Below are 27,290 nucleotides of genomic sequence, written 5' to 3' on the forward strand. Positions count from 1 at the left end.
CTCTCTGGTCTCTTCAACTTCTCCATCTACCTATCTCCCAAGTGTACCAAGTTTATCCCTTGAAGAGCCTGCCCCACAAAATTCTGTTGTCTCCCTCCATTATTTCTTGCCTTCCTTTTGCAGGGAAACTTCTCGAAGTACAACGCACACTCAATATTTGTTTTCCAAGATCATTGCCAGCTCTCAGTTTCAAACACTTATCATTTTTCATCCAGGGTACTGCAGACTGACTTCCCACCAAAGTCATTGTCTATATTCGGGATTTTTAATTTGGTATCCATAATTGGACTGCAAGGGACCACAAATCTGATATTTTATGTACATCAGCACTTTTTTGGGAATAGTTTTTATAAGACTTAAAGAGTGTAATGACCTCAAATGTTACCTATTTTTCTCAAGGAAGGCAGAATGCAAATATGATCATGTCATTGGCTTGTCTTTCAGTATTTCCCCATCACCTTGAAGATAAAACCCAAACTCTCATGGCATGCAGATCTTGAAGATCATCTTGAAGATAAAACCCAAACTCTCATGGCATTCCAGATGTGGCTCTTATCTCTTTAGCATAATCTTTCATCACTATCCCTAAGTCCTCCACCTACACAATTAGCATCCAGTCACAGTCTACCAGGTATGCTACCTCAAACTCACACTCACAGCCTTTTAGCATGCTTCTCCCCCATATGAAATCACCCATTTACACCTCTCTGAACTGGTCCTCCAAGACTCACGGATTTCAACAGGAAATTATTTTCTGTTCTTTTCTTAAGTGTCCCTTTTATTTGCATCTATGGCATCCTGTGTGTATCTCTACATAACTTTTATCACAATTATAATTATTAACTTATTATAATTATTAATTTATCTTTCTTCCCTATAAAATTATAATCTCTTTTAAAGTAAGGATATCCATCTTCTATTTCTCGTGTCTTACATATTTCCTGAGTAAACCATACCTCATTCTCTTCTCAAACCCTGCAAACATTCTAAATGCAATACTTTAACTAGTCTATGATTGCCAGATTTAACGGTCTTTTTATTCCTTACCTAACTTAGACTTTGTAGTCCTTATCAGTAACATTTGACATAGTCTATCATATCCTCTTTCTTGGAATATTCTCTTCATTTGCCCTCCTAGATTCTGTTATTTGGTTCTTTTCTTACTTCACCAGCTGCTCCCTGAGTATCCTCTTTACCCTGACCTTTAAATGTTGGGAGTGCATCAGCAGTTAGTCCTCAAACTCTTCTTTATTTATACTCACTATCTAGAGGACTTGCCAGTTCCATGATTTCAAGTCTGTTTGCTCACAGCTCTCAAATTTGTATCTTGTTACACAGGTGGGTTTGCTTTATGAAATTCAAGAAGCTAAACACTAATGATCTGTGCACTCTTTCATTCAAGTTTTATAGTTCAATAAGAGGTTAAAAGAAGAGAAAAAAGCAAAAAAGAGAGTAATGACTGTATAGAATTGTTCAATCACCATATTGTACACCTGAAACTAATAACACTCTATGTTGATTACACTTTGATACAAGAAAAAAGAAAAAGAAAAAAAAATGGTGATGAACTCTTTAATACGAGCCTCATAACCTACCCCAAAGCAAACTTTTCTCAGTCTTCCTTTTCTGAGAAGAGTAAAACCCACTGTTCTAGGGCTCAGGCCAAAAACCTCAAGAGAGCTCCTTCCACTTTTTCCTTTAATTCCAGTTAATCCATCTGCAAACTCTGTCAGCTGTGTCTTCAAACACATCCCAAGTATGAATATTTTCCACATCTCCCACTGTGATATGATGTCTCAACTGCAATACCCTCCCTAACTGGTGTCTGTTTATAGCAGTCACGGTCCTTGTAAATACACATCACATCATTTCCTCTTGCTTCCCAACCCACTAATTCAAATTTCAAGTCCTTTCAGTGGTCTCTCAGGTACCACATGATCGGGTCCCAGCCATCTCTCTGACCTCATCCTCTGCCCTTCTTCCCTTTGTTTCACTCTACTCGGTCACCCTGGCTTCTCTGCAGTTCCTTAAACATACCACAGGACATTGTACTTCAAGGCCTTTGCGCTTGCTGACCCTCTCTCCAAATATTCACATGGCTTAGTTCCTTAATTTATTCAGATCTCAAATGTCATCATCATCAGAGAGGCCTTTCCTTTAGCTCTTTTAAAAAAAACAATACTACCCTTTCCTTATGTCTATCCAGGCCTTAATTCTCTTCACAGCATGACCACCTGACATTTAATGTATTTGATTATTGTCTTTCTCCCCCAGTCAGAATTTAAGCTTCATGAGAGCAGGGACCTCACTTGTTTTCTTCACCAGAATTGCCAGTATCTACGACAACCCTGGAAGGTGCTCAGCAGTATTAGGGAGTGAATGTGGAATGCATTTAATACTGCCTGTTTGCTATTTCTGAAATTCTACTTTCCCCGGCCAGTCTTTCATCTCAGTCTGAGTTGACCTCTTTCCGTCTGCTCTTTCACTACCTCTTAAACAGAGGCTGCAATCAGTACCAAGATTTTACAGACGTATATTAAGACAAGGAGTACTTTAAACTTAAAAAAAAAAAAAAAAATCAGTTTCTAATGGAAAAAAAAAAAAAAACCCAAACCCTAGATTTCTGCCGAGTAGCTTAACGATGGGTTTATAAATGCGTTCCTGATTAAAGTAAGCTGTCGTGGCTCCCAAGAAGGGACCCGGACAGGACATGCAGGTAGGGCTGGAAGATGAATTTGCAGAGGACGGCGTGGGACGGGCCGCGGGGACTTCTGAAGTGACGAGCGTCTGCGGAATTCTCAGAGAACCACCGGCAGCAGCAGTTAACTAACGCCGAGAGCTCTCCGGGCGCCCGGGACGGGCATCAGCGGACCAAACTGCCCTGGGGCGGGGGCACTGCTGTCGTCTCCTGGGACCGAGGAGCACAGAGCCCGGAGATGGCAGGGCCGACCGCCTCCCACAGTGCGACGGAGGGCGAAGCTCTGAGCACTCGCTCCCAGCGCTCCTGGCGCAGACGCGGCCGCCCTCCGCCCGCTCTTCGCCGGCAGGTGGACGCGGCTGTGCTCGGCTCACCGGCGTGGCCAGCTCTCGGGCCCAGGGACTCCGGCGTCCGCAGGGCATCCCGCGGGAACGCTCGCTCCCGGGCTCCAAGTCAGGTGCCGGGTACACGTCGTCCCACCCCGGAGACCGCGGCTCTGCCGGCGCCCGCAGGCTCAGGACCGGTTCAGGCTCGGGGTGTGCATTTAGGACCCGCCCCGCCGAGCCCCGGCCCCGCCGCGGAGGGAGAACCGCCCAGCACCTCCGCGGGGCGGGGGGACGGCGCAGCTGCAGCAGCCGCGCCCCGCCGGAGGAAGGGCCCGAGGAGAGGGCGGAGGGTCAGCGGTCCGCGCCCCCGACTAAGGCCGGGAGGAGGAGGAGGATGGGGAGGAGGAAGAGGGTGAGCAGCCCGCGTCCCCGCCTGAGGAACAGGAGGAGGCGAACGAGGAGGTGAGTGAAGAGAGCGCGCCCCCGGCCGAGGAAGGTCTGGAGGAGGAGGAGGAGGAGGAGGGAGGTGAGCAGCTCGCCCCTCCCCGCGTCCCTCCCCTCTCTGCCCTCTCCCTCCTTCCCACGCTGGCCTCGGAGCGGATGCCCGGGTCCCCCCGTCGCTGCCGCCCCGCGCGCTTACCGGCCGTCCGGCTCAGGCCTGGGGGTGTCGGCCGAAGGTTCCCCGGCGCCGCCCGCGTTGAGCCCGGAGGCCCGGCGGCTTCGCCGCCGCGGCCGGGGCTGCTTCTGGGCCGCCAGCTCGGGCTCCATGGAGCGGACGGGGGGGCTGGGGGTGGGGCGGTGGCCGGGTGCCCGGCAGACCCGCTGGGACGGGCACCGCGCCCGACCACTTCTGCCCGGAGAGCAGATCCTGTCAGGAGGGCTCCGCCACCGCCGCCGCCATCTTCCGGGGTTTGAAAATGGCGGCCGTGCGGCGGCCAGCCAATCGGGAGACAGCGGGCGGTTGCTGGGAAACGTGAGGTCCCGCCCCGCGGGCGCGGAAGCGGACACCGGAAAGCATTACAGCGGACGGCCCTGGGTCTCGTTTGTACTCGGTTCCCGAAGTCCCAAGGTCCGGTTCCTACCTCACGGCTCATCGATTCGGACTTCCGCCACAGGCCAGGGCGAACTGGAGCCTGAGGTCGGTCCTAGTGCTCGGGGGTGGGCGGGGGGAGAGATCGGAAGTGATGACCTGAACAGAGATTTGGTGGTTGGCCACAGAGGAGCTAAATTCCTCGCGTGAGGTAGATCCCAGTTACCTCAGGGAACGGAAATGTGCTCTCGGAGCGTCTCTAGGAAACCAGCGAAACCCGATGGCGAGTCGTCCTCGGGGGAGAGAGCCCCTCGCGCGCAAAGGGCGTGAAGGTGCCCTTCATCCTCTAAGTCCGTGGAAGCAAAAAAAAGCAGACGTCAAGTAAGGGACCTTCTCCGGTACAAAAGACGGTCGTTCTCTAGCACGTTCCTTGGTTTTAAGGGTCACTTTCTGCGCGGCAGAGGCGCGGGGGCCGGATGGAGCTGTGCGCGCGCGAAAACGCCAGGCGCGGAAGGGGCGTCCCGACCCCGCGGTTCCCCCTGAGCGCGGCGGCGGCGGCTGCGGCTCCCGGTACCGCGAAGAAGGAAACCCTCCACCGGCAGAGCCCGGGGCGGCAGGAGGAAGCCCCGGGAGGCGGACTCCTGCCGCAGCAGCGCTCGTGGAAGAAACTCCCGCCCTGCTTTGGCCTCGTCCATTTCCGCTCCTTTCCCCGCGGTTGCCTCTTCCTCTGACCCAGGGTGGAAGCCCTCAGGTTTCGCCAGTTGTTTGGGTCCCGCGTACCTGTGACAAGGTTTGCTTTCCCCTGTTAATCTGCGTTCGGACATTTTCACCCGCATCCCCCCCCCCCGGACGCCCTGGAAGGACAGAAATTTTGTTGCCCCTAGACGTCAAGATATTCATCATTAATGGCCCTGATGTTTATAATCTCTGAAAAGTAAAGAGAGTTAAATAAAAAGGATAGGGAAATGGTTAGTTATAGTTGATCCACTGGGAAGAGTATTTTCAGCCAATAAAAATTAACTATAAAGTGTAGACTTTATGTAGGGAAGGTACTGTAATTTTGAAATAAAACATGGAATATAGAGGTATATTCAGTGTACTCTGAGTTATGAATTATAAGAGGCTTAAAAGAAGAGCATGCAATCAATGTATTAAAATTTCACTAAGTAGACTATAATATTGAAAATTTTTTACTTTCTTGTCTTTCATAATTTTTTAATCATGAGATGCTGAACTTGAATTGCATTTATAACATGAGGAAAAATTCTTGTGTTACAAGAATCCTGTTGAGATATCCTCCCTTATCCCACTCTCCCCCAGAAATTAAAGAAGAAAGTTTTGCTTTGCAGCAGTTAGAGTAAAACATACAGAAATGCTGTCTAAGGAGCTTTCTTTTTTTCCTCAAGTTTATTTATTTAAGTAATCTCTATACCCAAGGGGGGCTTGAACCCATGTCCCTGAGATCAAGAGTCACATGCTCCTCCCACTGAGCCAGCCAGGCTCCCCTAAGGAGCAGGTTTCCACGCAAACATAGATTTACAAATATTCTTTTGGGTGTCTTTCTCAAAGGTTATTTCAACAGCTAGTAGACTGGTATAAATTAGTACACAAACCAATACTTCTAAAACCTAGTCTCTCATATTCTCTAAATAAATCAAATTCTTTTTGTAAAACTGCTTACCAAATGATACCTGTCATGCTTGTTTTAGCAACCAGTAAGGCCGTACAGTACGTACCAGCTGTATGTAAGTGGGGTTATAGAGGGAGAATGTTGGGAATGCACAGTGTCTTTTATTCGGCCACTTCCAGCAGTCTGCCTGACCCCTCTGCACCACGGATACTTCAGTTCTTTCCCCAAGCCCTCAGACGCATGTTTTGCAGAAAAATGAGAATGAAAAGACTTTTAAAGATATCAAAGCTGTGCAGTCTTAAACCACCAATGGGAAGGCTACTCTGATGGTAAATGTATTTGATGGAGAAACCGTCCAGTCATATCTGACCAGCAAAAGAGTATTGCTAGGCACAACCGGACAGACTGTTTGAAATCAGGCTTCCCGTTTCTTCAAATCTATCATGCGTGTTTGTGTGTAGGGGAAGGGAAAGCTGGCCATTGTTTTGCACCTGTCTATCATCTATTTACGATCTTGGTTTGGTTTTGGATATTTCAAGGAGAAAAACAGTTAAATTGGAAACTGGAATGACAACGGGGGGCTTTAAGAGGAATGGAACTTGGGAAGAAAAATGTGTGGCCAGGAGAAGTACAATTAATTAGAAGTAGATTGAGGCAAATTGCTTTTATGCTTAGACTGTCTGGGGAGGAGGCCATTGAAGATTCAAAGTACAGAATTCTGTTAATTGTTGGGGAGGAGGGAGGTGGGAGGAGAGGGAAGAAGGTAGGGAGGTGGGCACAGTAGGGGTGGGAATGACAATGGAAAGTGATTCTGGCTGTGGCAGCCAGGGCTGCCAACAGAGAATTAGCTAAGATATCTTCACAAATGTCAGAATATCAGCCAGAAAGAATTATTTCTCAGAGCCGAAGAATTTCTTGCTTAGAAGGTTACTTTTCCTCAATCACTTAGCCAGTGAGTTGACTGGCCTATATTGAAAAATTGTTAAAGAGACGAACTTTGTAAAGAAAGGAAATCCTAACTATACACCCCACACTTTCATACTTGCAAGTTTTTTTTTCCACTCTCTTTCAAAGACCTAACGACAGCTAACCCATGTGTCCGTGTGGGTTCTACCAGAGAAATAGAGCTAGTAATAAATATTTATATGTGTCTATATTTATATAAAAATGGAGGTTTATGTAGAAGAGAGATTTATGTATTTATATGTATATGAGGTATGAAGTAGTGTGATGTGTGTGTGTGTATGGAAGTGTATTCATGGAATTTATGTGACGTGGACTCTATAAAATCTGAAGTCAGTAGGACAGACTGGAAGGCTGGCAAATCTTGGGTAGGAACTGAAGCTGCTGCTGCTGCTTTGCTTCTAAGGCCTTTCAACTGATTAGATGAGGCCCACCCATGTTATCAAGGGTAATATTTACTTAAAGTCACATGATTGTCTATGTTAACCATATTTACAAAGTGCCTTCTCAGTTACAGATTAGTGTTTGGTTGAATAACTGAGCACCATGGGCTAGCCAAGTTGATACATGAAACTAACCATCACAACAGAAAACTTCTCCAGACTTGAAATTCCAATTATTATTACTTTAGGGAACTTTATTCCTTTAGGATTTAGTGTTTCAAGGAAGAAAGAAATTACTAAAAAAAAAAAAAAAGAAAAGAAAAGAAACTAATACTAAGATGCATTTCTTAGGTTATATTTCTAAAGAGACTTTTCTAATTCTGTTCTAATTCCTTTGCAAATTTAAGTAATCATAGCTCTAAGTGAGGTTGAGAATTAAAAAAAAATAATGAAACATGCTAAATGTGTCAGTGGTTCAGAAAAGAGATAATTGGGATGCCTGGGTGGCTCAGTTGGTTAAGCGGCTGCCTTCGGCTCAGGTCATGATCCCAGAGTCCTGGGATCGAGTTCCACATCGGGCTCCTTGCTCGGCAGGGAGCCTGCTTTTCCCTCTGCCTCTGCCTGCCTCTCTGTCTGCCTGTGCTCGCTCTCTCTCCTCTCTCTCTGACAAATAAATAAATAAAATCTATAAAAAAAAAGATTTAATTATATCATCTGATTTCCCCTTATCTTGTGTCAAACTAAAAATAATCAGGGGCCAATGGGAGAAATTTGACACAGCAACAAAATAAACACGATTCTGATTTTATAAAACGAAACCGGCTTATTATTTGCCTTTATTATATGGAACTACCAGAACCCTAAAAATTTGGGGGATCATTGGCAGATAGAGACAGATGGGACTGACTTTATGAAAATCAAATTCTGTGACAAGTAGAACTCATAAATTCAGGAGAAAACTGCTGGAGAACACATGATTAAAGGAACTCCCCATGCAGAATCAACAGATAAAAGATGCAGACGGAGTTTTAATGATTTGGAATCATTAAATTGGAAGGTACATTTGGAGCAGGTGAGTCAATTAGCCTCTTCCCCCCTCCTCTGCTTGCGAAGTATACTTGCCCATTGGCTGAAGCAGTGAGTGGGGACCCAAAGCTGGAGATATGGAGCAGTGCTTCAGGACTATTCCAGGGAAGATGGGGAACACAAAAGCAGAAGACAGATAGAAGCCACTCCAGCAGTACATTCCAACCTTCCACCTTTATCACCAGAAACAGGCTGTAGAAAACAGCACACACAGGCAGGCAAACAGAGGTCTAAGACAAAACAGGATAAAAGATAAAACCATGACTGTTCAAAGATTTAAGGAAAGCCTTCACAATGAGAGGGACATCAAAATCCTAAAGGGGGAAGAATTAGAACCCAAGGAAAGAAACAGAAGACTTCACAAACACAAACAGAAGACTTCAAAGGGAGAGGTGAGATGCCAATTCTACCATGAAAAGAAAATACACTAAAATTCTGGTCACTTAAAAATAAATGGGGCACCTGGGTGGCTCAGTCAGTTGAGCGTCTGCTTTCGGCTCAGGTCACCATCTCAGGGTCCTGGGATCGAGCCCACTTGGGTTCCCAGTTCTGTGGGAGTCTGCTTCTCCCTCTCCCTCTGCCCTTCCACCTACCTACTTGTGCTCGCTCTCTCCCTCCCTCTCTCTCAAATAAATAAAATCTTTTAAAAATTCTGTAAAATAAAACTAAACCAAAAGACACATCGATAGCAGAAGCAACGCAGATGAAAAATCAATCGGCCAAAAGTTCTAGCTGAAGAATTTTCCAAGAACACAATACAAAGACCCAGGGAAAGGAAAGTATGAAAGAAGAATATAGAGTCAAAAGGGCAACACTAAAAGTTTCAACTTTTATCTAACTAGAGTCCAGGAGAGAGAACAGGCAGTATGGAGAGGAGAAAATAACTAAATTCAAAAGGCCAGGCCCAAGAAAGAGTAAGACCTGAGTATTAGAAGTATCCTCCAAGTACGGAACGAGGTGATTTTAAAAAGATTACATAGAACCACATCATGGAAATTTTCATGTTCAAAGAAATAAAGAGAAAAATGATAAAAGTTCTCAAAGAAAGCCTATCTCTGAGGAACAAAGGATCAGAGCAGTGTAATATTTTTTAATGGAAAGGAATAATGGCCAGTATCTTCAGAGGTTTGAGGACATATGGTTTGGAACCTAAAATCCCATATTCAAACACATTGTTATTATTTAAGGGGGAAGAAAAGGTGAACACATTTTTGAATCTGCAGGAACCTATCAAATTACCATCCACATAACTGAAAGAATTACTTGCATGTATAATCCAGCAACATGACTAATAAATCCAATGAGAAAGAATTAAGTGGGTTACAGGAAGCAGTAGTATATAAAGAAGCCAGTACAATTTATACTTATGCCGAAATAATTTTTAATGGCTAGTGTAAAAAAATTATTTTAGTGACACCAAAATTCCAGATAATATCAATTTTGGAAGCAAGAGATGTGAGAGGATAGCATAAAAGGGAAAGATTGAGGAGTGCCTGGCTGGCTCAGTCAGTGGAACATACTACTCTTGATTTCAGGATTATTAATTCAAGCCCTGCATTGGGCTTAGGGATTACTTAAAATCTTTAAAATTTTTTTTACAAAGGGGGAAGACCGTAAATGTGTGTGTGTGTGTGGGTGTGCACACACATGTGCATGCATGTTTTGGTGGGTAATAGATTTCTAAAAGACTAAAATATGTAAGATTAAAATAATATATAAATTAACAAATATAATCAAATTTGCATATTAAAAATTTGAGAGTAACAGAAATACTGGAAAATGAGCTACAGCTTACATACCACTAGAAAAATATTGTGGTGCCCAAAGGAAATTCAGTCAGGCTATCAAGTTGGAGGAAAGTAAGAAAAGAAAAAAAGCCTAGTCAATGGAAAATGTAAAGTAAGGCAAGAATATACTCTGGTAATCACAAGCAATGTGAACACACTACATTTTCCCACTGAGAGACAGAGACTCTCACTATCCTTAACAAGAGACACATCCACAACAAGTTTAATAAGCAATTGGAGTTCTAGCTCTAGTAATATGATGGGATAAGTTAGCTGGACCCCTTTGACCACTAAGTGAAACTAAAAATGCCGACTAACACACAAAAGAACATATCAAAAGGGCTGATGAATAAGACAGTAGAGCATTTCAAGGCCAGTTCCTGAGGGAATGAGAGAGATACATGGAGGCCAAAAACTCCTTCTTGTGTTAAAGGTGCTTGCCAAACAGGCAAGCATCAAGTTTCATGGACTCACTGGGCCCAAGGTAGAGGAATCAATGCCCAACCCAAGATAGTTTCATAGGAGATCCTCCTCCATAAATTTGAACTCCTCAAATACTTATAGAATAAGTGTAAGGCCACTCGACACCCAAGAGATGGCAAGGTTTTTCCTCTGGCGTTGAGCAGAGCAGGACATTGGGAGGGATTGCCTCTCAGAATTATAACCACAAGATGGCCCTAGACCAAAAGGTAACCTAAAATCACTTTTCACTTGGATAGTCTGAAAAATAAAACTTCAGTGCATCAATTTAAACAGATAACACCCCCTAGATGACTTGCAAAAGTAAATGCAAATCGTCTCTGGAGAAACATGTTCATTCCAAACCTCAAGGACTCCCTTCAAATGAGTTCTCAAAGAAAACCAGAAGCGCACAGTCAAAAACAAGTACATAAGGGGGAAAAAAAGCCAGCGTTGGTATGAATCAGAAAAAAATAACTGACAAAGGAAACAGACCTGCAAAGATGTTTGTTTCATGGAATAATCAGTTAGATTAGGAAACATCTACAGTTACTATGTCTAAACAAATAGAAGACAAGATGGAAGATATCTTGGGGAAATAGTCTATCACCCAAAAAACAAAAACAAAAAACAAAACTGGATGTAGCAAATTAAAAAAAAAACTTCCAAAAAGTGAAAAAATATAATCATTACAATTGGCAACTTAGTGCATGACTTTAAAAAAAAGATTAGGTTAAGTCCAAAAAAGATAATGGATAAAGGGGAAGATAGCTGGAGAAATTAAGCGGGATGTAACACAGAGGTATAAAGAGATTGCAAATAGGAGATGTTCAGAGACGTATAAGGTATATAAAAATGTCTAATAAAAAGGAAAGAGAAAATGGGAGGAAAGCAATACTCAAAGAAGATCATGGCTGAGAACTCTCAAACTAAGAAAGACATGAATCTACAGATCATTAGAACCAACAAATCCAAAGCCAGACAGGTAAAGAAATCCACATAAAGACAATTACGGTAGAACTAAAGAAGCCAAAGACAAAGATAAATTCTAATGCATCCAGAGAGACCTTAAAGAGAGCAACTCTTCTACTGACAACTTCTTATAGGCAGGAGTGGGGGCCAGAAGCCAGTGGACTCAGGGAGAAATGCTGGCACAGAATTCCATACCCGATGAGATACCTTTCAGGAAGGTGGGTGAATTAAAGGCATTTGATACAAAAGGAAAAAAAGGTAATCAAATGACCTCACTCAAGGAATTCTGAAGGATTTACTTCAAACAGAAGGAAAAAAAAGTAGCAGAAGGAATGAAAAGCAAAGAAAGTGGTAAAATAAACATTGATTTTTATGAAATAACAATAATGCCATGTTTGCTTAAATACATGTCATTGGCACAAAAGAAAGGATGCCAACAGATAACTTAGAACATGGGGACAAACAGATATAAGATAAAAGCACAAAATAAGATATCTAAACCCAGCTTTATTAGTTATTACATTAGATGTAATGGACTAAATTCTTCAACTAAAAGGTAAATAAGAAAATATTTTCCATAATTTTTGTAATGTAAGCTTACAAAGGACACATCAAAAATGTGAGAATTCTGAAAGGTTTTTAAATTCTTAAGAATGCAAAATGCTAGAAAATACATCATTCAGACACTAACCAAGAAAATAATATTGAAGTAGTAATATTACTATTCAGTAATAAAGAATTTAAGACAAAATCATTCATAGATATAGTCATTTTAAAGTGATAGAATATTTCATTCCTTAGAAAATCTCACAATTTAAAATTTACATGTTCTTATTAACATGACCTCAGAATATATAAAACAAAAATTGTCAGAGAGAGAAACAATAAACAAATCAACAATAATAATGGGAAATTTTAACACATCTCTAAAAGGAATCAATACTCAAAGTTTAGACTACACAGTAAATCAGTTTGAAATGTGTATCTAAAACATTGCATCCAACAAATTACAGAATACATTCTTTTGAAGCATTCACAGAACATTTTCAAAAATTGACCATATAGCAGAACATGAAGGTTGTCTTGACAAATATATAAAGAGAGAAATCATTTAGAGTATGTTCTCTGATCTTAATTCAAATAACCAAAAATAACAGTATAAGTGTATGTTATCTATAATAATATCACAATTTAAAATAGAACAAATAATAAAATTAGGAATAAGCAAAACATAGAAAATCCCCATACATTTGGAAGTGGTGGTCACAGGCAAGGCACATGAGTAGGTGGTGAGAGGTAAAAAGGACACTTTCTTGGTTCTCTGTCCCAGGAATTGTTTGAATCTTATTTAAAGGGAAGATATTCATGTAGTCCTTAAGCGCTAGAAAAAGCTATTTGCTATTGCAGCGAATTTGATTCCTACTCTTTCCCCATCCATGCTTAATACATTCTTAATCCAGGAGGAGGATCTTTGAAAGAAGACAGTTGTTATTTTTAACCAGAACAGGTTTAAGTTGGAAGTAGATTTGGGTACGCTCTAATGACATCACCCATAGTTGTACACAGAGTTATCTCAGGCTGTTCGGGTCCTGCATCGCTGCTTTCGGGCAGAGAACGGGAAATCCAGGAAGGGGCTGTACTGCTTTAAGTGAAGCAGGTGTCACAGACCTCAGCTGGAGTCATTTCCTGCCCGGTGATAAAGTCCACCTGGGCCTGCAGCTTGGTCATTATCGAGGGCCAGCAGGGGCACCTCCAGATCAGCATGGTAAGTGGCTGGGGTCCTTGGACGTGGTTATCAGTGTTGCTGTGGTTTTGTAGCAAATTTTGCTAACCGTGTTTGAGTCCTCTTCCCTGCCCAACCATCCTTAATACATTCTTCGTACAAGAGAAATAATTTTTAAGGAGACATTTGTTTCTTTTGGTAACTGTGTGTGAGGCAGAGTTGGAGAAGCTCTGGTCTGTTCACCTGTGGTTTTGCTGCTTCTAGGAAAAGCTTAGTGAATTTGCAGTTTGTTCTCTGCTTTTAACCGAAGTAGTGAAACAGGAACCCTTCCTTCCTTTAGTTCTACACTTGTTTTGGACCTGCTGTAGCGATTTTTCTGTAGAAACCAATTGCTCCACTTTAGCTATGCGTTTAGAGTTTCTGGGGACTTCAGACCCAAGTCATCATGGCTAGACTCATAAATGCACGACAGGGTAAAGTGCATGGCCATCTCCTTGTCCTCTCTTGGGTTTCGTTCTTGGGGGATAACAATGAACATAGTTACTTACAGTAATTCCTGTTTGGGGATCATCTCTGAAGACCCACTCTCCCTTTAATGTCTTATGTGCTAGTCCCTGTAGTTTTTGGTGTCTTAGAATTTTAAATTCATACTGCTTTCTCATCTGATAGTGTCACTCCCTTCGACTCTTTCTCTCCAACATTTTAAGGATATTGAAGTTATTTTGCTCTTAAAAATCATGCCTTCCTACATGAGGGATCCCTGCGGTCATGGAAGCGTTCTGTTGTTTGACCAAATTTCAGTATTCTGGGGATGATATTTTTCAATATCACCTGGCAAGATACTAACGGGGTGGAAAATGGGTATGGGGTACATGAGATCTTCCTTCTTTCTTAAAATGTGTATGAATCACTACTTATTTTATCTCAAAATAAAAAGTTAATTAGAAGATTGTGCCTTCCTAGTAATTTAGATAAACATTGTAGCAGCTGATACTATCAATATTGAATGGGCAGTTTACAATCATTTTATTGTGTGGCTAATGTTTTATTATTTATTTATTTTTTAAAAGGATCTTATTTATTTATTTGACAGAGAGAGAGAGCTCAAGTAGGCAGAAAGGCAGGCAGGCAGGGGGGAAGCAGGCTCCGGGCTGAACAGAGAGCCTGATGCGGGGCTCGATCCCAGGACCCTGAGATCATAACCTGAGCTTAGGGAGAGGCTTTACGGAGCAACCCAGGCGCCCCTAGTGTGGCTAATGTTTTAACAGATAGTTTGGAAAGGAGGGACTGGCTAAGAAAAGAAGGTGAAAATAGCCTTCCGTGCTCTGGGACACAGTTAAGTCATAAACTCAGCTGCTTCTCAAACTGGAAGGGCGTGACTGGTCCTTCTTGAGCCAAGTGTTCCTGTCAAGTTTGAAAAGGACCATACCAGGCCTATGTCTGAACCCCTTGGGTAACAGACTGTGTAAAGAGCAGCAACTGCTCTTCCACGTTGGTGATTATCTTTTCCCTGGGTACTTGGAGCAGATGCGTATGCACCCGCCATAGCCTGGGCGGTAAACTGGGGTGCTGTGAGAGAAATCGGCATGTAAGTGGCTGAAAAGACGGGAAACCATGAAATGTACCCCCCCATTCAGCATTTTTACCTAAATCTAGGGAGTTTTGATCTGATGACAGTAGCTGTACTGTACTGAGATCGTTTGCAGTCCAGTAGGTGGGGGAGGAAGGAAGCCATGCTTTGCAGACAAGCACGTTAGAAGCTCGTTTATGATGGAGCACGCTGTTTGATTTTTTCTGTGCTGGACAGAGGTTGGAATCCTGGGTGAGGTGCTTCCTGAATTGAGTTCCCAGACTTTGTGGTGAGAGACCCGTAGTTGCATGGAAAAGGCACGGGTGGGGGGGGAGTTCTACTCAAGTAGTGAACTTGAATTCCTCATAAAGCAGAGACGGCTGTTAGTCCTTGTGAATCGGGGAGACAGAGTACAGGGGCGTGATGTGGTGGAGCAGGAACAGAGTTGATGCCAGGTTGGATGGCAGGGCTGTGACCGGCCAGAGCTCCCTCCCTCCCTGGACTAGTGGTCTTTTCGTGGTTGATCCCAGACCTTGTCCAGTGGAAGAGCAGCCTAGACAAGGGCAGGGCTGCTGATGGGCTCACCAGGCTAACAGCTGGAAGGGGAGCCCACGAGCCCCCCTGCACAGACCTGTCCCATGCCCGCTGGCCGTCAAAACCCCACAGCATTCAAATGTGTGAATGCTGCCCTCGTGGTTTTTCTGGGTCTTTTCTTTCCTTCTCTTAGATGAGTACATATTCGTGTCTGTTTAAATGACCAAAACAGTTGTTGGCCTTTAAAAAGAAGGACGTGAATGGTGACTTAAACGTGGGCTGGGGGAGTGGAGGCTGATGAGGGTGAGGGAAAACACTGGAGTCCGGACAAGGAAAAATAGTCACTGCCCAGATAGAAAGATAGTTAATATTTGAGGCATTTTAAGGTTCTTTTTCTCTGCTTATTTTTTAATGTAGTTGATGTCATACTTTATATAGACTTATACAACGTATATGCCTCTTACCTCAGTTTTATCATAAGCTTTTCCCATGTTATAAAATTCGGGGGGTAAACTTTTAAGGGTTGCAAAACTTTTCTTCAAATGCCCAACAATAAATGAATGTAGATTGATTCTTGATTCTCACTCTTATAAATAATACTGTGAATTCCCTTGTGCCTAAATCCTTGCATTTTTCAATGTTTAAAAATAATTCATTTATTATTAATTTAAATAATTCATTTGTGTATGTCATCTGCCTATTTCTCTACTGGCTATCTCAAGTGTTTGTTTGGGTTTTAAAAGATTTTATTTTTAAATAATTTCTTTATCCAACATGAAGTTGAACTTACAACCCTGAGATCAACACTCTACCGACTGAGCCAGCCAGATGCTCTGCAAGTTTTTTTTTAATTAATGTATGTAAAATTGCCCTATTGATAGCCCTTAATATGAAGAACAACATATCAATCATTTTTTATGAACCATTATTCTTGTTTGCTTATTGCAGTATTGAGTTTTTACATTTTGGGGTTGTGAAATCTATTACATGTTTCCTTGGTAAATTTTGTCAAGAATATCCTTTCTTCTTTAGAACACATATGCATAGTAAATATAAAACCTCAAGATGTGAAAAAGTAACATCTTTAAGTGTAATGGGTTTTAATATAGGTCAAGGTTATACATTGATTTTTGGTTTTATTCCTTTCCAGTAACTAGCTAAGATTTTTCTGGGTGAGGCAGCTTGATTTTATACATGTATAATATATTATGGATATATATTCTTAACTCACATGCTTAGCCTGTTATTCAGTAAGTCCTTAAATTATGATGCTGAAAGAAATCTTTTAGTAAAATGGTAGTCCTTGGTTCATTTGTTCTTAAAGCGTACCTGTGCCCTGGGTTTTGGTTTCCATGAGACACTTAATTAGCCTTATCATACATTTCCGTCATTGGCTTCTGCAAGCTTGGTTTCTATCGACTGTGAGCAGCATTACTGAGGGACTAAGCTCATATGATCTTCAAGGGCTGTTGGTTCTAACCTCCTACGGCTTATTTCAGAGGGAGTGCCTTTCCATCCACATTGGCCAAGCTGGCGTCCAGATTGGGGATGCTTGCTGGGAACTCTATTGCCTGGAACATGGAATCCAGCCAGACGGCGTTCTCAGTAGTAGACACGATCAGCTGAAAAGTGGGAACATGGAGCACATGGATGGATCTTTCAATACCTTCTTTTGTGAGACGAGAGCTGGGAAGCACGTGCCCAGAGCACTCCTCATGGATCTGGATCCCGCTGTTATAGGTAATGTAAGGCTTGCATTCAACTGTACATAACCAGGTCCGCACTCCAAGCAAACAAATCCAGTACGAGAGATGGGCTCACCAGGTTGTGTGAATCTGTCTGAATAGGATCATGGGGATATTTTTTAGATCTAGAAGTTCGTTCATGACCACTTAAGGCAATCGGCATGAAACATACCCAAAGGGAGTACTCGCTTAGCCTTCTTTCTCTGTGTGATGAAACAAATTCAAACCTTTTTAGTTTCTCCACATGTCTGTTGTCGCAGAAGATTAAGTCTTTTTTTGGATTTGAAAGCCAGTTGCTAGAAGATTCCAACGAAGAATCTGAAATTTGACATTACCTGACCATGACTCTGAAGAGGCAAGGAACCAGACAAATCTAACTTTGAGGAATCAGCACAATTTTATGATTATTAATAGCGGACTTTGTAGTATCTTGTCCAGAAACATGGCATAGCAGCTTGGTTCCAAGAGGAAGCCTCACCTGAGCACAAGGCAGAAGCCCGTGGCATTTTTGTAATCTAGCCTCGGAAGTCCCAGTGTGTCACTGTTGCTGTTTGATGGCTTGAAGCCATTACAGAGATCCCCCCAGGGGAGGAATAGTGGACCTCACCTCTTTTTTTTTTTTAAAGATTTTATTTATTTATTTATTTGACAGAGAGAGATCACAAGTAGGCAGAGAGGCAAGCAGAGAGAGAGAGAGGAGGAAGCAGGCTCCCTGCTGAGCAGAGAGCCCGATGCGGGGCTCCATCCCAGGACCCTGAGATCATGACCTGAGCCGAAGGCAGCGGCTTAACCCACTGAGCCACCCAGGCGCCCCTGGACCTCACTTCTTGATGTGGAAAGAGCGAGGTTCTAGAAGCACCCAAGAAATGGAAAACATTCTTGTGGCCATCTTCGGAGAATGCAATCTGTACACAGTGGATTGGATTTCATTTCCTTATCGGAACCAGGTCAGATCAGGTAACTGATCAGGTAGATCAACGGCCAAGGGAAGGAAAAGGTGGAGTGTTAGTACGAGAGGAGGGTAAGAACTGCCTCAGCCAGGATGCCTATGTGCCGCTTCCATGTTTGCTGGGTGTGAAAGGATGAAAATAAGGAAATATTGGTGGCCTCAGGAACTGGTGAGATTCGCATGGAGGCTAGGAGAGGCAGTTATGTTGTCTTCTGACTTGAGCTCTAAGTGCCTGAAGAGAATATCTGAATTTTTGTTTCAGACAAATGGGGATTTGCAGCTGTGAGCTTTAGCTAGAGTCTCGTATCCTAGAAACCTGGGCAGAGTAGAATATGTCCCCAGAGGACTTTGGTGAATGTAGCTAAAGAAGTAGTGTGAGAGACCACATCTCGGTGTCTGGAATGTTGTGGCAGGCGTTTTAACTTGCGCCTATCTGAAGATGCTAGGCAAATAGGCAGCTTAGGATCTGGAATCAGAAGCTAATAAGCATGTCAGGGCAGAGATACCTGGCAGGAAGAGACCAGAAGAAATTCCCCAGTCGTCTAGAAAACAGCATAGAGAGAGGGCAGTTTTGAGGATCTGGAACTGGCCCAAACAGAGAGTCATAAGCTCCAGGTTTTAGGAGAAGGCACTGTTTTTACTTGTTCTATTCAACAAATAAGAGAGCCTCATGCATGCAAGGCACTATTCTTGACATTGGAGGTGTATATACTCTGAGTCTTCATGGACCCTCCATTCTAGTGGGATGCCTGATGGTCCTCAGTGGCATGGAGAAGAATAAAGCAGGGCCACAGGGATAGGGAACGTTGTGTGAGTGGGGGGAGGGGTGCTTTTTTCCTAAGGGATGCCGAGGAAGGCCTTGTAGAGAGGGTGACATGTAGGGATCTGAAGGAAGTGAGGACATCTTCCTTTCCGGAAGAGACCAGAAAGGACTTTATGGACGAAGTGATACTCCATCTGAGTCTTGAAGGCTGGGTAAGAGTTGTTTAACAGTTCACAGGTGAGAGAGGATGGAAAACATATTGTTTCAGCTTGAAAAGGGAGAAGATGTTGATACAGCAGACTCACAGAAGACGTCAACTGGAGTGGAGGCCAGCTATGGGATTTCTTTGAATAATTTGTGTGGTGTGAACCTCATAACAAATAGGGGGCCAGTGAAGATTTAAGAGCAAGGAAAAGACAGATTGAGAACTATACTTCAGTAATGTTAATCACAGAGATTTATTCATTAATGTATACAACATTTCTATGTGCCAGGTACTAATCTAGAAAGAGAGTAAACTGGAGAAAGTTACAAGGTTTTTGTGATGTATGGAGGGAGAATGGAGAAGAGAACACAGATTTGAGAGACCTCCATCTAAAACAAGAGCAACAGATTATGTGTCAGTGAATGTTCTAGAGAGAATTCAGAGATGGCAGTCAGATTTCACTGTTTGAATAATGAGATTGATAAATGAGGTAGGAATTGCAGAGGGGGGTCCTAGGTGTGTGGGAGTAGGTAAGTTCCATTTGCTCGTGAAGAGGTTGGTCCCGGTAAAAGATGGGGGAACCAGAGGGGTTCGGTGAGAAGTCATCGTACAGAGACAAAACTCAAAAGCTGTGGTAGTAGCTGGTCTCGTTCAAAGCCAGCCCAAATGGTTCTAGAATGAAGGAAAGGTGAGTTTTTATTGTGTTTGTAGAGTAGAATTCTACTGAAGATATTTGTAGGCAGAACAAGGAGAGAGGGAGGGGAGGGAGGGTTCGGGGTGAGTGAGTGAGGGGACCCGAAGCACAGAGAGAGTGGGTCATGCCTCTCCTTCTCTGAGCTAGAGACTGAGGATTTTGTGTCAGGAGGAAGGTGCTCATTGAGGAGTTCTGTGATCGGAGTAACGGGGTGATGCTGTGTGAGAACTCAGAGAAAGGACAGGAGGTTTAATACACATTTGCAGAAGAGGACCGAGGGTCAAGGAAGTGCGAAGGGTGTGCTGAGTGTGGGTCTGAGGGGCGGGGAGCACAGCTGGGGTGAGCGGTGCCTACGGTATGTGGACAGGGTGAGCAGGGATGTGGGCCTGGCGGCCGGCAAGCGTCTGCTTCTAATCCCAGGGCCAGGCTGTGCGAGCAGACCGCGAAGGGAGGAGGGGTGGAAAGGGGAGGCTGATGAGAAAGAATTTAGTATCTTTCAGTGAATTCAATGAACATTCATTCCAGCTAGGTAGAGATGAGCACAGAGAGGAACACACGGCCATCCCTTCCCTCCTACTGTCCTAGTGAGTTCAGACCACTTTAACAAAATATTGCAGACTGCGGGCTTAAACTATGGGAATTTCTTTCTCATAGTGTGGAGGCGGGAGTCCAAGACCAGCGTGGCAGCCTGGCTGCTGTCGGATGAGCGCTCTCTTCCCGATGTGCCGACAGCTGCCGTCTCACCGTGTCCTCACATCTGGCCCCTTGCAAGGGCACTAACCCCATTCACCAGGGCCCCACCCTGGCCCCGCCCCCTCCCAAAGGCCCCACCTCCTAACACCCTCACACTGCGGGGAGGCTTCAGTGTGTGACTCCTGGGGAGACACGAACATTCAGTCTGCAGCAGCCACTGTTTATTAGCAAGGAACCACACAGGTATTTTCCTATAATCCTTCCAGCAATTCAGTCAGGAAACCTTGTTGCCATCTTCCGTTAACAGATGAAGAAGCTGAGTCTTGGGCAGGTCCTGGAACTGGCCTTAGGTTGTTGAACTGTTGAGGGGAGAACTGGGTTGACCCTAGGTCTGCCAACTAATAAAAAGCCATTCTTTTCCAACAAAAGAGCAGCATAAGCTAGTGGAGAAGAAAATGTAAGTGGTCGTAGCAACACCAACACACGTGTTCATTTGAGGCGTATGAAATTGTCCATGGTTGGTTATTTCTTACCTAAAAATTGCCAGCGTCCTTCAATGCAGCCTAATAGCAATAGAAATGTCCATGAGAGGCAGCGGTATCCCCAGGAAGGAGTGAGCAGCTGGGAAGCCATCAAACATCTTCAGCCGAGGGAGCAGCATAGGCAGCTTCCCAGAGGCGAGGAGGAGCGTGCACCTTGAACAGGAACAGGGTGTGGGTAGGAGAGTGATGGGGACAGGAATCTGGCAAGACTGTTGAGCTGGGTCTTGGGGGAGCAGGGGGAAGTAAGGAAGTTTGGTTGGAGAAAGGATTTTGCAACTTTAAGGTTTTGGATGGGGGGGCAGTTGTGAGTGATTTCAAGTGGAATGAGGCTGATAGCATTGGAAGCAAGGAAGCCAGGGATCACCAAATAATCGTGTTTAAAAACCACCGAACGCCCTGAGGGTGCTGGTTCAGGATGCTGGGTCAGATGCTCATGTCATTCAGGAAAGTAGAAACAGTGCCGGGAAGTGAGAGTGGACAGCTTGGGCCGTAGAGCTACTGGTAGCACTAAATGGTAGTGCTGTGATCACTGATCTCCAAGACTGGTTTTTACCGAAAGAATTTATGAGTGACCCTCAAGATCTCCACTGAACGTTGACATGAAGAAGCAGCCTTCCAAAATTCCAGAAATTCGCTTCTTTGCCTGAACTCAGCCTTATAGCTGTAAGTGAGAAGCAAATAGTCCACAGAATTATATGCCCACTTACATCTTGTTTATAAATATATATATATATTTTTTAAAGATTTTATTTATTTATTTGACACAGAGAGATCACAAGTAGATGGAGAGGCAGGCAGAGAGAGAGAGAGAGAGAGAGGGAAGCAGGCTCCCTGCCGAGCAGAGAGCCCGATGCGGGACTCGATCCCAGGACCCTGAGACCATGCATGACCTGAGCCGAAGGCAGCGGCTTAACCCACTGAGCCACCCAGGCGCCCTATAAATATATCTTTTAAAGCTCTTCACTTTGGTGGGTTTTTTGATTTATCTTTTGGTTACTTTTTTGGTGTGTGTATGTTACTTAAGTGTCCTTTAAATCAGTTTTAGTAAATTTAAACATTTGGTGGTGTGCAAAATTGTGGTTAGAAATTCATGGTCAAAGGGGCCCCTGGGTGGCTCAGTCTGCCTTCGGCTCAGGTCACAATCCCATAGTCCTGGGATCGAGCCCTGCATCGGGCTCCCTGCTCAGTGGCAAGCCTGCTTCTCCCTCTCCCACTCCCCCTGCTTGTGTTCCCTTGCTCGCTGTGTCTCTCTCTGTCAAGTAAATAAATAAAATCTTTTAAAAAAATGAAAAAAAGAAAATCGTGGTTATGGGCAGGAGAGCAAGGTGAACTGAGAGAGCCATCTCGTTCTTAGGAATGGAGCGTGTTTCCTCTCAGGCAGTGAGCTTCTAGGGCTATCTGTAGGGATCTGGTGATGAGTCAGTACAGCGTTAGCATAAGTACGTGTCGTGAAGCCAGTTGTGTCGTTGTTGTTTATAATTGTTGCCATATGGGCCATGCATTGTGCTCTACGATCTCACGTAATCCTCACAGGAGCTCAAGGGGGTAGGTCTTAACATTATCCTTATATGTGAGGTGAAGTCATTGGGATTTAAGGATGCTAAGGAACTGCTGGAAAGCTGAGTGATGAAGGAAACCGTGAACTTGGGAAACAGATTCTTAGATACATGCTTGTGAATGCTGCACCGCATGGCATCCTGCCGTAAGCTGGGCACCGTTCCCAGAGCCTGCTTGGCCCACCGATGTGTAATTCTGTAGGAATTGGGCTATCTGGGTAATTCTCAGCCTGGGGAGCAGGACCTGGGCCTGAGGACGTGTGTTTGGTATTTTCTCAAGCTGAGCAGGTTTTTAAAAGGAGGAAAACCAGGCAGGAGTTGCCCTTGGCTGTGTTGAAGACTGCCAACGTGTTCACCCCAATTTCCCTGCTACTTGGGGTTTTATGAACCACATTCGAGTTGGGGAGGGCGTCTGAGCCCATCGCACCTTCTTTGTTAAAGCCTCTTTTAAAGCGGACTAGTAATAATTTAGATCAGTTTGCTTTTTCCTGCTTTTTCTGGCACTCAGTTGGCGATTTGTAGATGGAAATACTGGCCTTAGAATGCCAGAGCATCACAGGGTGTATGATGGGTTTGAAGAGTGTCTCCTAAAAATGTGTCCACCTACAACTTCAGAATATGCCTTTATTTGGAAATAAGGTCTTTGCCACTGATGTTCTAAGTTGAGGTCCTACAGGATTCGCGTTGGCCATAACGCCAACGGTCTGTGTCCTTATGAGTGGAAAAGGGGACCCAGTCCAGGGGAGTGGGCATGCGTGATGGAGGTAGGCACGAGTGTGCGGCCCCAAGCCGAGAATCCGCTTCTCCCTGAGACCTGCGGCAGGAACCAGCCCTGCAAACACCTTCACTTTGGACTTCTGGCCTCCTGAACTGCGAAAAAAACCATTTCTCTTGTTTTCAGCCACCAGGTGTGTTGTAATTTGTTACAGCAGCTCTAAGAAACTAACAAAGGGTCTACATTGGGAAAATGTACTTTCCATTTGTCTGGAAGTAACGATACTGTCCTAGACTGAGGAAGGCCAGCTCGGCAGTTGAAAACCCTTTCTTTACCGTGACACTGGGGAAATCAGCATTGGGTTGGCAGTTGAACTGGCAAAGGGTTAGCCGTCAAATGGAGGGAGCGTGCTGACCTCATGTCCCCTCTGCAGATGGGATTCGGGCCGGCCATCGCCGCTCACTCTTCCACCCGGAGCAGCTCGTCAGTGGGAAGGAAGACGCCGCAAACAACTACGCCCGCGGTCACTACTCTGTGGGGTCCGAGATCATCGATCTTGTGCTCGAGAGGATCCGAAAGCTGGCAAGTGGCCCCTTTCTGCCTAGCGGGGGCCCGTACCTGAGTGCCTGGGATCTGCCTTCCACACAACACCTGGGTCACCGCCCCCGGCCTCTCCCGCAGACACTCAAGGCTGGGAGGCACCTTGGTGTAGGCTTGGACGACACTTCGTGATGTAGGATGCATGGAAGAAACCATTTCGCTTACTGCAGCCTCATCTTCTCTTTCCTTTTAGATTTATGAGGAAAGACTTTGGTTTTTCCACTGCTTTATTGAGATATTGCGCAATGATGGCCACAGTGCAGTTAACGTGTATGTGTGTGTGTGTGTGTGTGTGTTGACAACGTTTAAAATCCACACTGTTGGCAACTTTGAAGCCTACAGCACAGAATTGCTAACCAGAGCCACGGTGCTGTCTGTTAGCTCCCCAGAATGGACTCATCTGCTAGCTGGATGTCTGTGTCCTTCACCCCACCCACAGCCCCCACAAGATACTGTGGTACTTTCCGTTCTTATGAGTTGGACATTTTTTGATTCCACCTATATGAATGGGATGATACAGTATTTGTCCTGTTGTGTCTGACTTATCTCACTTGGCCTAATGGCCTTAAGGTCCCTCCATGCTGTGACAGAGGGCAGGGTGGCCTTCTTTTTAATGACTAGCCTCCCTCTAGTCTTGCATCTGCCCACTCAACATGGCTCACCTTCTCACAGTCTTCCAAAGCATCCTGACACCTGTCCTTTTCCTGTAGTCTCCATTATTCGTGAAGTTAACAGGTGACACATCCTACCAGGAGATTAGTTACTCTAGTTCCTGACCTTGAACTCTTCTTTACGGACCTGCATCTGGAGAATCCTTTGTCTAGTACACATATTGGTGTCTGGCATTCTCCTTAATCAAACGATGCCTTTTACACCTGCATAGTAGACTGGATGTACAAGTGAGAGGTACTTCATTTCCTGGGGGAAGGGGGGAGGCGTAGGTTGCTTCAATATTTGGCCATTTTGTTTGTTACTGAGAAAGACTGTAGCTCACAAGCTGATACATTTGTGAAGGACAGCTAAAGACAGTTGAATATTTATCCGTTTATAGTGAAATTCTAAAGTGCTTCCCCTACCCCACAGGTAACCACTCACGTGTGTTACTGGGGCATTAATAAGGGCACACTCGTCCTTTCTGAAAGTTTTGTCCAGGGGAAATTCTTGTCTCCCCACTGCCACTGCGGGGTTCATGTGGCCCAGGTCTCACCTCTCCTTTGCTTCCCCAGGCAGAGCAGTGCAGTGGACTTCAGGGATTTCTGATTTTCCGAAGCTTTGGAGGAGGCACTGGATCAGGGTTTACATCTCTCCTAATGGAGCAGCTCTCGACAGAATATAGCAGGAAGACGAAATTGGAGTTCTCTGTCTATCCAGCCCCCCGGATCTCCACCGCTGTCGTGGAGCCTTACAACTCCGTCCTCACCACGCACACCACCCTGGAGCACTCGGACTGCACGTTCATGGTGGACAACGAGGCCATCTATGACATCTGCCACCGTAAACTCGGTGTCGAGCGTCCCTCCTACACCAGCATTAATAGGCTGATAGGCCAGGCGGTATCTTGCATTACTGCCTCTCTCCGGTTTGAGGGGCCCTTGAATGTGGACCTCATTGAATTCCAGACCAACCTTGTCCCTTATCCAAGAATACATTTCCCCGTGACAACCTTGGCCCCCATCATCTCTGCCGACCACGCCTACCATGAGGAGCTCTCTGTGTCCGACATCACCGCTGCTTGCTTTGACTTCTCCCATCAGCTGGTCAAGTGCGACCCTCGGCTGGGGAAGTACATGGCCTGCTGCCTACTGTACAGAGGGGACGTGGTCCCCAAAGATGTGAATGCAGCCATCGCAGCCACGAAGTCCAGGAACTCTGTGCAGTTTGTGGATTGGTGTCCGACTGGTTTCAAGGTGGGCATCAACAACCGGCCGCCCGTGGTGAGGCCAGGAGGGGACCTGGCCAAGATCCAGCGGGCTGTGTGTATGATGAGCAACACCACGGCCGTCGTGGAGGCCTGGGCCCGCCTGGACCACAAGTTCGACCTCATGTATGCCAAGAGGGCGTTTCTGCATTGGTACAGCAGGGAAGGCATGGAGGAAGGCGAGTTCTCAGAGGCCAGGGAAGACTTGGCCGCTCTGGAGAAGGATTATGAAGAAATGGGGCAAAGTTTCTGATGGAAATGTGGCTGAGGAGAATGAGTGTTAAGTTGAAGTGTCTTGCTTTCTTTCAAGACGTTATGTACTCTTGGAGGGTAGGGTTCCCCCTGATTGGAAGAAACTGGAAACCCAATCAAACAAGACCCTAAGCTCAGCTCTCAGTCAAATGGGTCAGTACCTTGTCTGTTGGTTCAGCCCAGCTGCCTGTGGACCCCCTAGGTTTGGGGTCCTTTGAGCCTCTGGATCATGTCCATGTTTCTTTCTTTCTTTCTTTTTTTTTTTCTTAGAATGGAAAGATAGCTTTATTCTTTGCTCCTTCAAAAAATGATGAAACCCTAAAGTCAGTGCTTTCCCATTCCCTTTCCTGTGGTGTAAAGGAGCATATGTTAATTATTAATGTTATTTCCCCCATGTCTATGTTTTGTACATTGATTAAATAATGAATATTTCAGTATCATTCTTTCTTTCTTTCAAAGGTAGGCTTTAAAGTCTCAGTTTTTTTTTTTTTATGCAAACAAAAAGCAAGAATATTCTTGGGTCTTTCAAAAATTTACATCTGTGTTCCTGTGGGTCAGAAGGTGAGAAGGATCTCTCTCAGCTCCCTGTCCCTGAAGAGATGTTCTCAAAGTGTAGCCAGCAGAACCCTGCATTGGAACCAGTGGAGAGGTTTAGGAAAAAAAAATACAGATTCTTGGGGCACCTGGCCGACTCCGTGGGTAGCGTATGTGATGCTTGATCTTGGGGCTGTAGAGATTACTTAAAAATAAAAAAATTAAATTTAAAAAAATGTAGATTCTTGAGGTACAGAAGCTCTGGGGATTGGAGGGGGCATGACCTAAGAATCTGAAGTTTAAAAAACACACTTGAAGGAATTCATTTTTGGAATTAAACTATCCTACTTTCAAACAAGTTATAACTTAAAGTGGAAGAAGTAGTTATAAATGCATTAAAGCCATCAGCCACATTTTTATTATTCATGATGTTTATTTTAGTCTGACTAGTCACCAGCCTTCAGGTGAACTAGACCCTGCCAAGGTACTTGCTTGGCCTTACGTGTTGCTCTTGAGCTGATGGTAGATATTTTCCAGGTGCCTCGTTCAGCTGTAGTGTTTACCTTGCAGCCCTAGTCCTCCATCTGTACCCTCTTTGCCTAACATGGTCAGGGTGTTGGGTTCAGGTAGATAATCTGAGGGTGATTGCACGAAATCCTTGGCTGAAGGCATCAAGTTGAGGGTCATACCGAGAGCTTTGCCAGGCTGTAGCGCGACCACCTTCTTATCACGTGGACCTGGCTGGCACGGGGACTCCACCTCTCACGGCCTCCTGGCCGATGCGCTTACGTACTAACATCACTGCCCTGGGATGTGGCTTCAAGAGTTCCATTCACATCACATACCCATGTGCAGCCTTCTCTTGCACCATGTCTGGTGGAGATGCTGTTGGTGCCTTTCTCTGGCTCTCACTTACCTTGTCCACAACCACATTCGCTTCCTGTGAGTGACTGAGAAGACGCT

General features: G+C 44.7%; 2 protein-coding genes across 2 annotated transcripts in view; one reads left to right on the top strand and one right to left on the bottom strand.

Annotated features, from left to right (window-relative positions):
- NET1 (neuroepithelial cell transforming 1) overlaps window positions 1-3,807 on the bottom strand; it is a 66,086-nt gene extending 62,279 nt beyond the window's left edge. Inside the window, exon 1 of the mRNA XM_044227547.1 lies at window positions 3,665-3,807. Coding sequence (XP_044083482.1) covers window positions 3,665-3,792 — 128 coding nt within the window. The 5' untranslated portion in view covers window positions 3,793-3,807. The remainder of the gene's footprint in view (window positions 1-3,664) is intronic.
- Window positions 3,808-13,083: 9,276 nt separating this feature from the next.
- TUBAL3 (tubulin alpha like 3) lies at window positions 13,084-26,230 on the top strand. The gene is given in 5 exon segments (XM_044227549.1): window positions 13,084-13,099; window positions 16,661-16,901; window positions 23,457-23,605; window positions 24,850-25,787; window positions 25,789-26,230. Coding segments are annotated over 5 exon segments (1,368 nt in total). The 5' UTR covers window positions 13,084-13,096; the 3' UTR covers window positions 25,826-26,230.
- Window positions 26,231-27,290: the final 1,060 nt, after the last annotated feature.

This window comes from Neovison vison, chromosome 12, assembly GCF_020171115.1.
Source record: "Neovison vison isolate M4711 chromosome 12, ASM_NN_V1, whole genome shotgun sequence".
Classification (NCBI taxonomy): Eukaryota; Metazoa; Chordata; class Mammalia; order Carnivora; family Mustelidae; genus Neogale; species Neogale vison.